The sequence below is a fragment of the Engystomops pustulosus genome, chromosome 9 (assembly GCF_040894005.1).
Source record: "Engystomops pustulosus chromosome 9, aEngPut4.maternal, whole genome shotgun sequence".
Lineage (NCBI taxonomy): Eukaryota > Metazoa > Chordata > Amphibia > Anura > Leptodactylidae > Engystomops > Engystomops pustulosus.
In genome coordinates this window covers 16224520-16239313 of record NC_092419.1, presented here as the reverse complement: position 1 = coordinate 16239313, position 14794 = coordinate 16224520, and the positions used below count along the sequence as shown (strand labels likewise).

Genomic DNA, 14794 nt, shown 5'->3' with positions numbered 1-14794 from the left:
TTTTTAGCCTCAAAACCCTAAATGTGACTACTTTGAGACTTTTTTACACTAAAAAAGCCCAGGAAAACCGGTGATAAATAACCCCTCTAGTGTCTAAATATAGGGCCAGATGTATCACTTTTCTGCGCGTAAGTGTAGTTGCTGCGCCCAAAATTCTGGCGCACTATTGCACCAGAATTATCACAAGCTACAACCACCTATGATACGTTGAATTCCTGAATCTTATTAATCACTTTACTTTAACACAGTTTAGGCGCAATGTTAGGCCAGTGCTGATCTTCTGCTGCACCCCTGTAATTCTAGGCCAGTATCCCCCTCCCACACCTGTGTGGTCATCCTGCTACACGGGGGACACTTGTCTGTACTATCTGCAAAATCCTGCAAACTTCTCTTCTCTCCTGCTCTGAGATGAGGATTCTGCAGATTGTTTAATAAATAGAAGATCATGAACTGTAAACAGAGGCTGCAGTGTCTGTATCATCTGTACTAGTGTCTGCTGAGCTCTGCTGCTGTACTATACAGAGGCTGCAGGTAGTGTCTGCAGTGTCTGTATTATCTGTACTAGTGTCTGCTGAGCTCTGCTGCTGTACTATACAGAGGCTGCAGGTAGTGTCTGCAGTGTCTGTATTATCTGTACTAGTGTCTGCTGAGCTCTGCTGCTGTACTATACAGAGTCTGCAGGTAGTGTCTGCAGTGTCTGTATTATCTGTACTAGTGTCTGCTGAGCTCTGCTGCTGTACTATACAGAGGCTGCAGGTAGTGTCTGCAGTGCCTGTATTATCTGTACTAGTGTCTGCTGAGCTCTGCTGCTGGGGATGAGCTGTTCTGCACAGGGGCTCAGTGTTACTTCTCAGTTAACGCCACCTTCGGGCTGGAGTGTTTTTGCGCCTCAATGAAAAGTTGCAAGTGATGAATATTATTAGCTGCGTGGTTAGTTTGGTGTTTAGTCGCAAAAAATGACGCAAAAACGGTGCGCCAGTATGAAAAGGCGCAAAAACAACAGAAAAAACGATTGATACATCTGGCCCATTGTATATTGTAGAACTGTGGAAGCTAATTTGCATAATGATAAAAACAGATTTCTGGGAAACAGTAAAGTCTTGTCTAGAAATCTTATAACGTGCTCTGGTATTTTTATTCAGAGACCCCCAGCCGCTCCATGCTACTTACCATGATAACTAGGTACAGTGTAATGGTGACTTGTTGGTCCACGGGCAGTGTGATGGTCTTCCTCTATGTGCATCCTCGCTGCCTCCTTCCGTCCCCTCAGTGTTTGCATCAATGGAGGATATGGGGAAATAATGTTCTGGTAACATTCCCTAATGTCACAAGTCAGACATAGACATAAGAACACAAGTCGTATGATCAGGGTGAGGCTGGACTTTGAGACCCTCAAAAAGAATTATTCAGTGGGTTCTACAACTCTCAAGATACTCTAGTCCAGTGGTGGCGAACCTATGGCACGGGTGCCAGAGGTGGCACTCAGAGCAATCTCTATGGGCACCCTTGCCTTCACCCCAGGGCAGTGTTCATCAGACAGTCCTGCAGTCCAGGACCCTAGACGGAAGCTACAATGATAATCCAAACTTCTTCTCTTTCTTTCTACTGTATTGGTGTCCTCAGGTGCCTATACAATTTATACCTATGACAGAGCAGGGAGTAATAAGTTACTGCTTAAATTGTCGCATTGGCACTTTGCGAAAAATACGTGGGTTTTGGTTGTAGTTTGGGCACTCGGTGTGTAAAAGGTTTGCCATCACTGCTCTAGTCTCTCCTATCCTTTGGGATCCTGTATTGAGTTAGAACCCAGGCCCACCAGAGGATTCTCTGATCCTCCGGTGGGCCAGTCAGACACTGGCTATGACTTACCACAGAAATTCTCCTGCATATATGTGTGAGGGTTGGGGTCCACACGGTTTGGCCTACCTTAGGTAATCTGTGGCTAGCTTAAGTTAAAGAAGAGATATTTAAACCTTGGATTATTCAGTGTGTAGATTAAGGCTATGGTGGAAAAAAATTCCAAGTAAAACCTTAAAAGTTAATGTTGCAGTCTCCAGAGATGACACAGATTATTTGCTTTAAGAGACTGTAACTGTCCCAAACAGGAGTGGAGTAAGACTTCCATGAGCCCTGGGCTGTATGAATATTATATCCCCTACAACTCTGGAATCACTTCCTACATCTGGTACTAGAATCAGCTTCTTGGGAAATGGAGGAGGTGTCCCTTCTGCCTGCTTTCAATCTGTGGTTTCGGGACCTTTGGAGGACCTTCCATGTGTATTGAGAGCAGGAACAGATCTACAAAGATTTCATGGATGAAGGTTTTTCTTAGTATATATTTTGGTGGGGGGCCCCCTTGAAGTCTTGGGCCCTGGGCTACCGCCCAAACCTCCTATATTATAATCTGTTGCTGATCCCATATATTTCCCTCAGTAGAAACACTTGATGTCCTCAGGGAAGGTTCAGATTTCATCTTTAATTTCAGTTTCATCCCTCTCCCTCCTCTTGGATGATGACAATAAGGTAGAAGTGAAGTGAATCTGGATATTGTTTTCAGTTCTTGTGAGCGATAGATTTGCGGAACTGATTTTGAAATTACCTGAGGTATCAAGAAATTGCCACAGATATGACAGATTTCAAGTAACGACTATAGTTACACAACTCACAGGAAATCACATCGGGGTAACGTCTCGGTTTGGGTTTTGGTGAAAATAATTTTTGTTGTTGTTGTTGTGCCTCCAATGGTGCCCCAGATCAATGCCATGTGCAACAAGGGACTGACTGTATGTGGGGGGCAGCCGGAGGCTAGGAGGCTTGATGATGGCTGGGCCGCAGGTGTCACAGGAGGCTTTGTCCTAGTGTAGGCCTCATCCCTACCCTCCAGGCCGGCAAGGAGAAGAAAGAAGAGGGGGAGGCCGCGTGACAATGAAGGTTTCCCCCTTGAGCATTGACAGTGTAGGTGACAGATGGTCAGTGGGAGGCCAGGAACACACACACACAGCAAGCGGAGATCTTGAAAACAGCTAATGGTTCCTTTATTGAAAGAGGGGTACCGCAGCAGATTCCTTCCTTCGGAGGGCTATTAGGGATGGGTAGTGGCTGGTGGTGGCAGGTGGGAAAGTCTTTGGCTAGCAGGAACCTCAGCCTGGATCAGTGGTCGACTAGGCGGGAAAGTATTTCTGGTTGGGCAGCGTCGGCTCTGGTGCGTCAGCAGCAACAATCAGCAGACAGTGGGGCTCATTTACTAAGGGCCTGAATCGCTCATCGGCATCGGCACTGGGTTTCATGTGACGGAAATCGGGGGGCGTGGCCGTCGGAAAACCTGACGGATTCCGAAAAAAACGGGGTATTTTTTTTAAAAAAATGTGTCGCTTGACACGCACTTACATGCACCAGGAAGAGGATGGTCAACTCCGGTGGACCTTGGCGGACCTCGGTGCAGCAGTGACACCTAGTGGATATCGGGTGCACGACCTTAGTGAATCCCGGCAAGCTCCGAATCAACGTCTGACAACGTGCCGCGGGATCGCGAATGGACCGGGTAAGTAAATGAGCTCCAGTATTTTTAGACAGAAATCTGAGGAGAGAACTAACTTAGAAGAGCGAAACGAGTCACACCAATCTCAGGTGTGAGGCACTGATCCATGAGGACCCAGAGCCCTAGACAGATCCGATATGTATAGACTTGCTGATGGTTATTTATCATTACACCAGCTCCTTGGGACAGTTCTGTGTCTAATTTTGGAGCTCCGCTGCCCATAAGATTCATTAACCATCTCTAGGGTTTACATAGAATGGCCCAAAAAAGAAAAAACATCCAGTGAGCGGCAGTTCTGTGGGCGGAAATGCCTTGTTGATGCCAGAGGTCAGAGGAGAATGGGCAGACTGGTTCGAGCTGATAGAAAGGCAACAGTGACTCAAATCGCCACCCGTTACAACCAAGGTAGGCAGAAGAGCATCTCTGAACGCACAGTACGTCCAACTTTGAGGCAGATGGGCTACAGCAGCAGAAGACCACACCGGGTGCCACTCCTTTCAGCTAAGAACAGGAAACTTAGGGTACAATTTGCACAATTGGACAGTAGAAGATTGGAAAAACGTTGCCTGGTCTGATGAGTCTCGATTTCTGCTGCGACATTCGGATGGTAGGGTCAGAATTTGGCGTCAACAACATGAAAGCATGGATCCATCCTGCCTTGTATCAGCGGGTCAGGCTGGTGGTGGTGGTGTCATGGTGTGGGGAATATTTTCTTGGCACTCTTTGGGCCCCTTGGTACAACGCCACAGCCTACCTGAGTATTGTAGCTGACCATGTCCACCCCTTTATGAGCACAATGTACCCTGTAACATCTGATGGCTACTTTCAGCAGGATAATGCGCCATGTCATAAAGCTGGAATCATCTCAGACTGGTTTCTTGAACATGACAATGAGGTCACTGGACACAAATGGCCTCCACAGTCACCAGATTTCAATCCAATAGAGCATCTTTGGGATGTGGTGGAACGGGAGATTCGCATCATGGATGTGCAGCCGACAAATCTGCGGTAACTGTGTGATGCCATCATGTCAATATGGACCAAAATCTCTGAGGAGCTTCCAGCACCTTGTTGTATCTATGCCACGAAGAATTGAGGCAGTTCTGAAGGCTAAAGGGGGTCCAACCCGTTACTAGCATGGTGTACCTAATAAAGTGGCCGGGGAGTGTATGTTCTCTCTGTTTTTGCGTGGGTTTCCTCCGGGCCCTCCAGTTTCCTCCTACAGTCCAAAAACATACTGGTAGGTTGATTAGATTGTCAGCCCCATGATTTGACAAGCTCTGTGCAGCGCTGCGTATTCTGTATGCGCTATATAAATAAAGGAATTATTATTATTATGGAGGTGTTATTAAGGTCCAGGGCATTCTGGGACTTGTAGTTCTTTTCTCTCAGGACTCTTCCAACACAGAGACAAGACAACACCAATATGTGTCCCCCACAGTTTTCTGGTGGAGCAGGTGACATATACAGTAGATTTTTTCCTCTTGTGTCATTTGCGTTTAGTTTTGCCTCTTTTGTACTGATATGTGTATGTATATATTCTGTATGTGAATATATGGGAGTTTCAGCACCAAAGTATTAGAGCTGCTCTAGAAATAACCTAAAAACTATTATTATAATTTACTTGCAATTTAAATTGATAACATCCAGATTATTTCTCATTGAGATGACACGTTATCGAAGGTATATATTTTTTATTATTTACATAAATGAAGATTATAGAACACATTTTAAAGATTCTCTCAATTCAATTCAATCTTTGCCGCCTTTTACACAATTTACAGCATCGGAATTTGGTAGTTTGTTTGGACACAACAAAGCAAAAGAAAATCCAACCTGTGGTTATGGAGAACATCAGAAAGTTTCATTTTAATTCTATACAATTTAAAGAATAACAGTAAAGAAACAACTTCATCTTTCCACGTTAATATATTCTTTCTCCAAATCCTGTTACTGTCATAGGTTGTAGTTTCTTGAGATTGTGATGTAATTTGTGCCTTGTGGATATCTGTGCAGAAAGTTCTTTGTTATCACAGAGAATCTGGGAAAAAAATAAATTAAAAGTCTAAAATATTTAACACCAATAACTACAAGGTCATCTATTTATCTGTATCCTGTCTATATATATTTATCTTATACAGTTATCGATATCTATCTATCTATCTATCTATCTCATATCTATCTATCTATCTATCTATCTATCTATCTATCTATCTATCTCATATGTATCTATCTCTGGGGGATCCCCTCCAGGAGAAGCCCCTGCTGAGGAGGTCACTAGGTGCAGGGTGTCATACACCTGGGTGCTGCTGTGGGGGTCATTCTCATGCTGGGGTGCGGGAGAGAAGCAGAGAGGAGCTTGTAGGAGGATCACATGTAAGAGCCCAAATCTAACTATGGGCCACATTTATCACTTTTGTGCGCCTAAGTGTAGTATTTGCGCCTAAATTCGGGCGCACTGTTTTGCTAGAATTATCACAAGCTACAACCATCTGTGATAAGTATATTTTCTGCCTCTTATTAATCACTTTACTTTAACACAGTTTAGGCGCAGTTTAGGCGCAATGTTAGATTCGGGCACTTACATGTCATCCTGGTACAAGCTCCTCTCTGCTTCTCCCACAGCCCAGAATGAAGATAACACTCACAGCAGCACCCAGGTGTGTGACACCCAGCACCTAGTGACCTCCTCAGCAGGGGCTTCTCCTGGAGGGGATCCCCAGTGCTGGTCTCCTGCTGCACCCCTGTAATTCTGCACAATATCCCCCTCAGACAGAATTACATGGGGGACACTTGTTTGTAGTATCTGCTAAATTCTGCAAACTTGTGCAAACTTCTCTTGCTCTTGCTGTGAGCTCAGCGTTTTGCAGAATGTTTTGTAAATAGAAGGTGATGAACTGTAAATAGTCTGCAGCTCCTGTCTGCAATGTATCTAATGTATCTATTATATGTTCCAGTGTCTGTAATGTATCTAATGTATCTATTATATGTTCCAGTGTCTGGCTGAGCTCTGCTGCTAGAAATGAGCTCTTCTGCAAAGGGGCTCAGTGTCACTTCTCAGATAACGCCACCTTCGGGCTGGAGTGTTTTTGCGCCCGGTTTTGCGCCTAAATGCAAAAGTCGCACGTGATGAATATCATTAGGCGCAGCAAAACATCTGGAATTGAACGATAGATGAGGGAAAGCTGGTTATTTTAGCTGCGCGGCTAATTTGACGTTTAATCGCAAAAATGGCGCAAAAACGGTGCGCCTAAACGAAAAGGCGCAAAAACAACAGAAAAAACAAGTGATAAATGTGGCCCATTGTGCCTAAACTGTGCCTAAAGTAAAGTGATTAATAAGAGGCAGGAACTCAACTTATCACAGATGGTTGTAGCTTGTAATAATTCTGGCGCAACAGTGCACCAGAATACAGGTGCAAGAACTACACTTAGGCGCAGAACAGTGATACATCCTACCCTATCTATCTATCTATCTATCTATCTATCTATCTATCTATCTATCTCCTATCTATCTATCTATCTATCTATCTATCTATCTATCTATCTATCTACTTCGAGAAAATGAAAACAGCACACCAAGAAGTAAGCAGGTAGTGGTGGGTGCAGGCACACTGGGATCGGGCCACGGATCCTTTGTCAAGATATGATGAGAAAATAGGCAGCACTCCAAAGATATCGTGCAAAAAAATAGTGTCCTTTATTCCATGTTTTTGAAAAAGTACAGCAAGAGCGACGTTTCGACTCACACAGAGTCTTTATCAAGCTGAATAACAAGAGTGAACATCACACATTTATACCAAACACAAGTGATCACGTGACGTGGAAGTTCACACCCACATAATTAGCGTATTGCGTCATAAAATTTATAAAAACAATTGTATAACAGAGTAAAATAGAGCATATCATAAAGAATGCAACAGTGGATAAAGTGCTAGTGCATGTACAGTATATAGAGGAATCTTTTTTTGTGATTGTCTGGTGCCTAGTGCATATTAAAGTGTCCAGTGTGTTAAAAGTGTCGTGATTTTTTTAAAAGAGACAATACAAATATACATATAAGAATGACATGAGGTTCTCACCGCCAAGTCCACACGCTGGAGACAAGTTTGTGTGTGTCCCGTGCCTGAGAAGGTAGATCACGCGCCAGGGTATGTTACCCTGGAACGCAGCGATGGAGCACAAACAATATGTCGCTCGTAGTGCGCATGTCAGAGGAACTCATGTTGTCAGGGAGACTGTGTAAACAGTCTAGTGTTCCCTGATGAGTCCTGGGCAGCAAAGTAATACGCAGGAGACAATAATGCAACATAGTTGCTGGCACAGCGTGAGGTAATTAAATAAGCATTTGGACTATGCACGGAGGGCAACGGGGGAACTATTAACCCCAAACATTGGGAAACAATTGAAAAATTATTCCCTAAAGTCTGATACAGACTTTATCAGGGATGTTGAGTGTGCCAACCGTTATATGCAAAACAATGTCCGTAATGTTCACGCTGGCCAGGACTCATCAGGGAACACTAGACTGTTTACACAGTCTCCCTGACAACATGAGTTCCTCTGACATGCGCATTACGAGCGACATATTGTTTGCGCTCCATCGCTGCGTTCCAGGGTAACATACCCTGGCGCGTGATCTACCTTCTCAGGCACGGGACACACACAAACTTGTCTCCAGCGTGTGGACTTGGCGGTGAGAACCTCATGTCATTCTTATATGTATATTTGTATTGTCTCTTTTAAAAAAATCACGACACTTTTAACACACTGGACACTTTAATATGCACTAGGCACCAGACAATCACAAAAAAGATTCCTCTATATACTGTACATGCACTAGCACTTTATCCACTGTTGCATTCTTTATGATATGCTCTATTTTACTCTGTTATACAATTGTTTTTATAAATTTTATGACGCAATACGCTAATTATGTGGGTGTGAACTTCCACGTCACGTGATCACTTGTGTTTGGTATAAATGTGTGATGTTCACTCTTGTTATTCAGCTTGATAAAGACTCTGTGTGAGTCGAAACGTCGCTCTTGCTGTACTTTTTCAAAAACATGGAATAAAGGACACTATTTTTTTGCACGATATCTTTGGAGTGCTGCCTATTTTCTCATCATATCTATCTATCTATCTATCTATCTCCTATCTATTTATCTATCTATCTCATATCTATCTATCTAATATCTATCTATCTATCTATCTATCTATCTATCTATCTATCTCCTATCTATCTATCGCCTATCTATCTATCTATCTATCTCCTATCTATCTATCTCATATCTATCTATCTATCGCCTATCTATCTATCTATCTATCTATCTATCTATCTATCTATCTATCTATCTATCGTTCTATCTATCAATCATTCAGGACCCTCATATCTCAGAAATAATGGCCATTCATTAATCCTATTTACTTGTGAAGAGATGGAGACACAAGACTTTGAGAATTTTTGAATTCTTTAACTTACCAAGTTATCAGTCACTTAAGAAAAACTGGAAGCAGAACCAGGAGAGCGCTCAATGGACCACAGCCTGGAAGATAAGCAAATAGAACTCATTACCCTGTAACTCACACTTCATCCTGTCATCTTATTTTCAGTACTGTCAGCAGTTTGTATTTGAAGGCCAAATTTTCCTTCTTAAAATGCTATTTTCAGAAGTGGGCAAAATAGTGTCACCCCGCTGCGTCTCCCGGTTCTAGCACTGCAGGGCTCCCTGGAGGTGTTGGGGGTCTTAGACTCACTTTTGGGCAATTTGTGACCCCACTGACATCAATATAAAATGGGACTTTGCCATGTCACTTGTCAGTAGGGCGTGTCTTTTATAAAATGTCAAATGTACATGGATGCATCCTACTGACAAGGGGGATAGTAACACCCAGTTGTCAATCTGATGAGGGTTCAGCTGCAGCCTGCATGTGCCTGTGTCAGTCTCCTCCCCTCCCACTCATGCAGCTCCCTCCCCACTTCCTGTCATTGAACAGACAGGGGAGGGAGGGGATGTTGTGGAGGATAGGAAGAATTCATAAGGAGACACAGGCTGCAGCTGCCTCTCCCCCTGTACTCACCACACACTGCTGGCAGGGAGACAGATAATGTGAAATAAACTTATATAAAGCCCTGAAATGAATCAGATTGCTGACAAAGGAATTTTTAAAATCAGTATAACATAGGCTATTGGAACCTGTCACCAGCAAAAATAGTGATAGGTTTGCTTTAAGGATAATGTTGCCTTGGTAAACCCTGGTAAACATTACATTTTGAACTTCCCATATGCCATCCATTGCTACTTCTTCATTATGTACATACACAGTTGAGTAGGTTATACTCACGCAGGGCAGCCTGTCCATTCCCTTCACCATTCCCTTTGTTACTTCCATTCTCTTTTCCATCTTTATCGTCTACGTCGGTAGTTGTGAAAAATTCCACAGCGAGGGTAAATGTTTCCGGTCTTCTTCTGGAGCTGAGGGAGCCTCTAGAAGTCTTGGCCTCATCATACATCACATCCAGAATGACTGAGATTTTGCCACTTTCCCCAATCTCCGGCTGAGACCTGACACTGACTTCAGAGCCAACAAATATCACGAGCCGCTGTGACACATTGAAGGAAGCCGAGTAAGAAGAAGTTTTTCCATTACTCGCCCTGGAGGACACGGATACATTGACGCTTGGCTCTTGGATGACGGAGGTGCAGAAGGGATCGGTGGAGTTGGTGCATTGGGTTTCGTTCTTCTGGGCTGTGACTGTGTACATGAGAGGATGACCGGGTGAGATGGAGAAGATCGCCTGGTCAATCTCTGTGTCTCCCATGTGGGTCGAAGGAACAGAAATCAAAACTTCTAGATTGTTCTTGATTCGCTCACCTTGGGCTCCGACTGTGGAGGAAATGGCAAGTGATTTTTATCCAAATTCAGCTACAAAAAATGCTGCAATCCAGAACTGTATTGTTATTCTAATTTGTCAACCAAAATGTAATATAGAGTAATCAAAATAAATTTTAAAGAGTAAGTTTTTAGTGACATGTATCTGCTTCTAGTGGATATATAGGGGCAGATTTATCAAGCAGTCTGAAAGTCAGAATATTTCCAGTTGCCCATGGCAACCAATCACAGCTCAGCTTTCATTTCACCAGTGCTCATGAATATTTTAAAGGGGAGCTGTGATTGGTTGCCATGGGCAATTGGAAATATTCTGACTTTCAGACTGCTTGATAAATCTGCCACATAGGGGGTCATTTACTAAGGGCCCGATTCGCGTTTTCCCGACGTGTTACCCGAATTTTTCCGATTTGCGCCGCTTGTACATGAATTGCCCCGGGTTTTTGGCGCACGCGATCGGATTGTGGCGCATCGGGGCCGGCATGCGCGCGACAGAAATCGGGGGGGGGGGCGTGGCCGAACGAAAACCCGACGTATTCGGAAAAACCGCCGCATTTAAAAACCGAAACTGTGTCGCTTGGGGAGCGCTCACCTTCACCTTCTATGGGATGGTGCATTCCGGGGCGTTAAGATTATTTTCGGCGCTGCAGCGCCACCTGGTGGACGGCGGAGGAACTACCATCTTAAATCCCAGCCGGACCCGAATCCTGTGCAGAGAACGCGCCGCTGGATCGCGAATGGGCCGGGTAAGTAAATGTGCCCCATAGTGTCCTATCTGCAGGCAGCATGTTATAGAGCAGGAGGAGATGAGCAGATTGTACATAGTGTCCTATCTGCAGGCAGCATGTTATAGAGCAGGAGGAGCTGAGCAGATTGTATATAGTGTCCTATCTGCAGGCAGCATGTTATAGAGCAGGAGGAGATGAGCAGATTGTACATAGTGTCCTATCTGCAGGCAGCATGTTATAGAGCAGGAGGAGATGAGCAGATTGTACATAGTGTCCTATCTGCAGGCAGCATGTTATAGAGCAGGAGGAGCTGAGCAGATTGTATATAGTGTCCTATCTGCAGGCAGCATGTTATAGAGCAGGAGGAGATGAGCAGATTGTACATAGTGTCCTATCTGCAGGCAGCATGTTATAGAGCAGGAGGAGCTGAGCAGATTGTACATAGTGTCCTATCTGCAGGCAGCATGTTATAGAGCAGCATGTACTGAGCAGATTTTACATAGAGTCCTATCTGCAGGCAGCATGTTATAGAGCATGAGGAGCTGAGCAGATTGTACATAGAGTCCTATCTGCAGGCAGCATGCTATAGAGCAGGAGGAGCTGAACAGATAGTACATAGTGTCATATCCGATCCACAGGCAGCATGTTATAGAGCAGGAGGAGCTGAGAAGATTGTACATAGTGGGGCAGATTTACTTACCCGGTCCTGTCGCGATCCAGGTAGTGCGCCTGATGTCCACCAGGTGTCGCTGCTGCTCTGAAGTCCGTCGGAGTTCACCAAGCTAGGCTGGGTGCAGGTAAGTGCGTGTCGAGCGACACATTTTTCTTTTTAAATACGGCGGTTTTACTGAATCCGTCAGGTTTTCTGACGGCCACGCCCCCCAATTTCCGCCGTGTGCATGCCGGCGCCGATGCGCCACAATCCGATCGCATGCACCAAAAACCCGGGGCAATTCGGCGCAAAACGGTAATATTCGGGAAACCCGACGAAAAAAAATGTGATTCGGGCCCTTAGTAAATGTCCCCCAGTGTCCTATCTGCAGGCGGCATGTTATATAGCAGGAAGAGCTGAGCAGGATGTATTTACTTATCTACAGGTATAATTCTATGTCAGTGAAATACTATGTCTCATCATTATCATAAAAATAATCATTATTTCCACTTACCAAGTGCGCAGAGACTAAGGAAAATCAGGGTTTTCTTTCCATTGTCCATCTTTTACCTTAGATAGAGAGGATTTGGGGATCTGGTTATGAACTTCTCGGTATTACAGAGCAGGATCTACGGAACGAAAAAATCCCATCAATTTACATGAGCAGCACAGTGCACGGGTTTTACAGTAGAAGTCAGTGTCGGGCTGGGGTTCCTTAGGACCACCAGAGAATAACAGCCTTTTGGCTCCCACAGATCTCACCAGCCTAAAAATGAGGCGTCTCCTACTGTATTTATGGGGTCCTGTTTTAGGCTACAGCCAAGAGGTAGTAATGGAAGATGACATTTTCCATCTACAATTTAGACTTTACAGTCAAATACTTATGTAATATCCGATTATAAGAAGTTTGGGGTATAAGAGATGGAGATAAGAGGACGTATTCCTATAATTCATAAGGGTTTTGTCTTTTTCTGGATCAACGCTTTAAGAAATAAGTAGAACTTTATTGACCCGCGTCTTTTAAAGCTTATTAACTTAGTCACTTTTGACATTTTATACAAATGTGTCAACAAAAGTTAATAAGAAGAGAAGTGAATGACATCTTTTTTTTTTTTTAAATCAAGTCATTTTTATAGATTTTTTGGCATTTTACAAAGATATAATTTATTCTGCTTCCAGATGATTAAACATTATTTTGTGCGTCACAAATAATTAAGCAAAAACACTCTAGTCCGGACCATGTGCAGGAAAGACAGTGGTGGGAATTGTCCAAACATTTGCGTCTAGAAAGTATAAAGATTCCTGCATTTGACAAAACCAATGTCAGGATCAGGGGTAGTGGACCCTCTGTACCACCGCGGACGATGATCTGGTACCCGGTTTTCACCAGAGCCCACTGCAACAAGTCCAACCTGCTGTGCGGTAGGCTCTGATGAAAACTGGGTACCACTTAGACTCCGGTCCCAGGTCTCGGCCTACGTGGTACTACCAGATCGCTCCACAAGTGCAACTTTGTCCATAGTGACGGCCAAGGCGGAGTACAGAGTTGTAGAGCAGAATCGTAGTCAGAGACAGGTAGGACAGGATCAGAGGCGCGGAACAGGGGTCACAACGCGAATTCAACAGACAATCACAAGGCATAGGGTCAAAGCTTTCCCTCAGGCATGGGGCACAAAGATCCGAGGGAAGAGGTTGGCTATCTATAAACCACCAGGTGGTCAGCTCCAATTAGCGACGCGCTGGCCCTTTAATTCTCAGACAGCCTCACCTCCTAGGGCAGTGGTGGCAAACCTATGGCACGGGTGCCAGAAGTGGCACTCTGAGCCATTTCTGTGGGCACCCAGACCATTGCCCCAGTTCAACAAATCTACCAAATCTTCCTGCAGTCCCAGGCAAGTTTAGAGATGCTGCTCTTAGCGCTATTTTAAAGAAACACTTCATTGGCTGGAACTGCGGGAAAAGTGAGAAGGTGTGGATAGAACTGCAATATCTTTGGAGGTCCTCCTACTGGACCCACCATTCTTCCTCTACAGAGAGACCCTGGAGAGAAGCTATAATGATAGTCTGAATTTGCCTCCTTCTTTCAATTGTATTGGTGGCCTCAGGGGGCTGATACGATTGAAAGATGTGGCAGAACAACAGGTAGCAATAAGTTACTGCTTAAAAAGTCATGTAGGCACTTCATGGTAAATAAGTGGATTTAGCTTGTAGTTTGGGCACTCGGTCTCTAAAAGGTTCACCATCACTGTCCTAGGGTGTGTACGCTTGAATGAGGAGACCATCGCTGGACCGTCGCGAGGTAAGTAGACCTCCTGCTGGTATGAGGGGGCACAGGGAGGCACACGGGTGCGCCTGCGACCCGAGTCATGGGTCTCAAGAATACCCGTGACAGCCAAGACAGCAAAGTCAAATTAGGCTGAAATAAAAGACTCACTAGAGACCCAAAAAGAGCCAAGGGAAGGGGGAGGAAGATGAATGCCTCACCTCGATGTCCAGGTACAGTGTGATGATGACTTCTTGGTCCTCAGTCCTTAGTTGATTCCTCGGGGTCCCTCCACCACACAACCCTGTGTCTCATTGTCTTCTCCTCCCTGTGGTCTGCACCTTAGTATCACATATTGAGAAACTTATTGACCAAAGGAAATTAGCAACTTACAGGAAAAGATCACTCAAACTAATTCCCTAATTTTGTGTCGAAATTTGACAAAACCTATTGACGTTAAGAATGTGAAATCTATATCGTAATCTGAAGACATAATGTACTTTAGATAAAATCGGCATTATGGATGCCCCAAGGAAAGTTAAGTCTCTTTGTTTTGGATGAGATGAAGTTTCCCAGTTGGGATAAAGACCCTAATCCTCCCTTGTCACCCTTTGGTGTCACCCATGCTCCTCTTGGTCTAAACTGGAGAGGGAGAAACTAGCCCAAGAGTAGCAGGACAGTGGCCAGGACAATCTCCAGGGAACCCATGCATTTACATAGG

At 44.4% G+C, this 14794-nt stretch overlaps 1 protein-coding gene across 2 annotated transcripts; it reads right to left on the bottom strand.

Moving 5' to 3' along the window:
• Nucleotides 1-5218: 5218 nt before the first annotated feature.
• Nucleotides 5219-14424, bottom strand: LOC140076893 (uncharacterized). Of its 2 annotated transcripts, none has more exons than XM_072123676.1 (5): nt 14295-14424; nt 12325-12439; nt 9885-10427; nt 9022-9085; nt 5219-5579 (listed from the first exon to the last, which is right to left on the bottom strand). In XM_072123676.1, the coding sequence occupies exons 2-4, from the start codon at nt 12371-12373 to the stop codon at nt 9033-9035; spliced, it is 645 nt and encodes a 214-aa protein (XP_071979777.1). In that variant the 5' UTR covers nt 12374-12439; nt 14295-14424; the 3' UTR covers nt 5219-5579; nt 9022-9032. The 2 variants fall into 2 exon arrangements, with proteins under 2 accessions (XP_071979777.1, XP_071979778.1); XM_072123677.1 differs by having other exon boundaries at nt 5219-5374.
• Nucleotides 14425-14794: the final 370 nt, after the last annotated feature.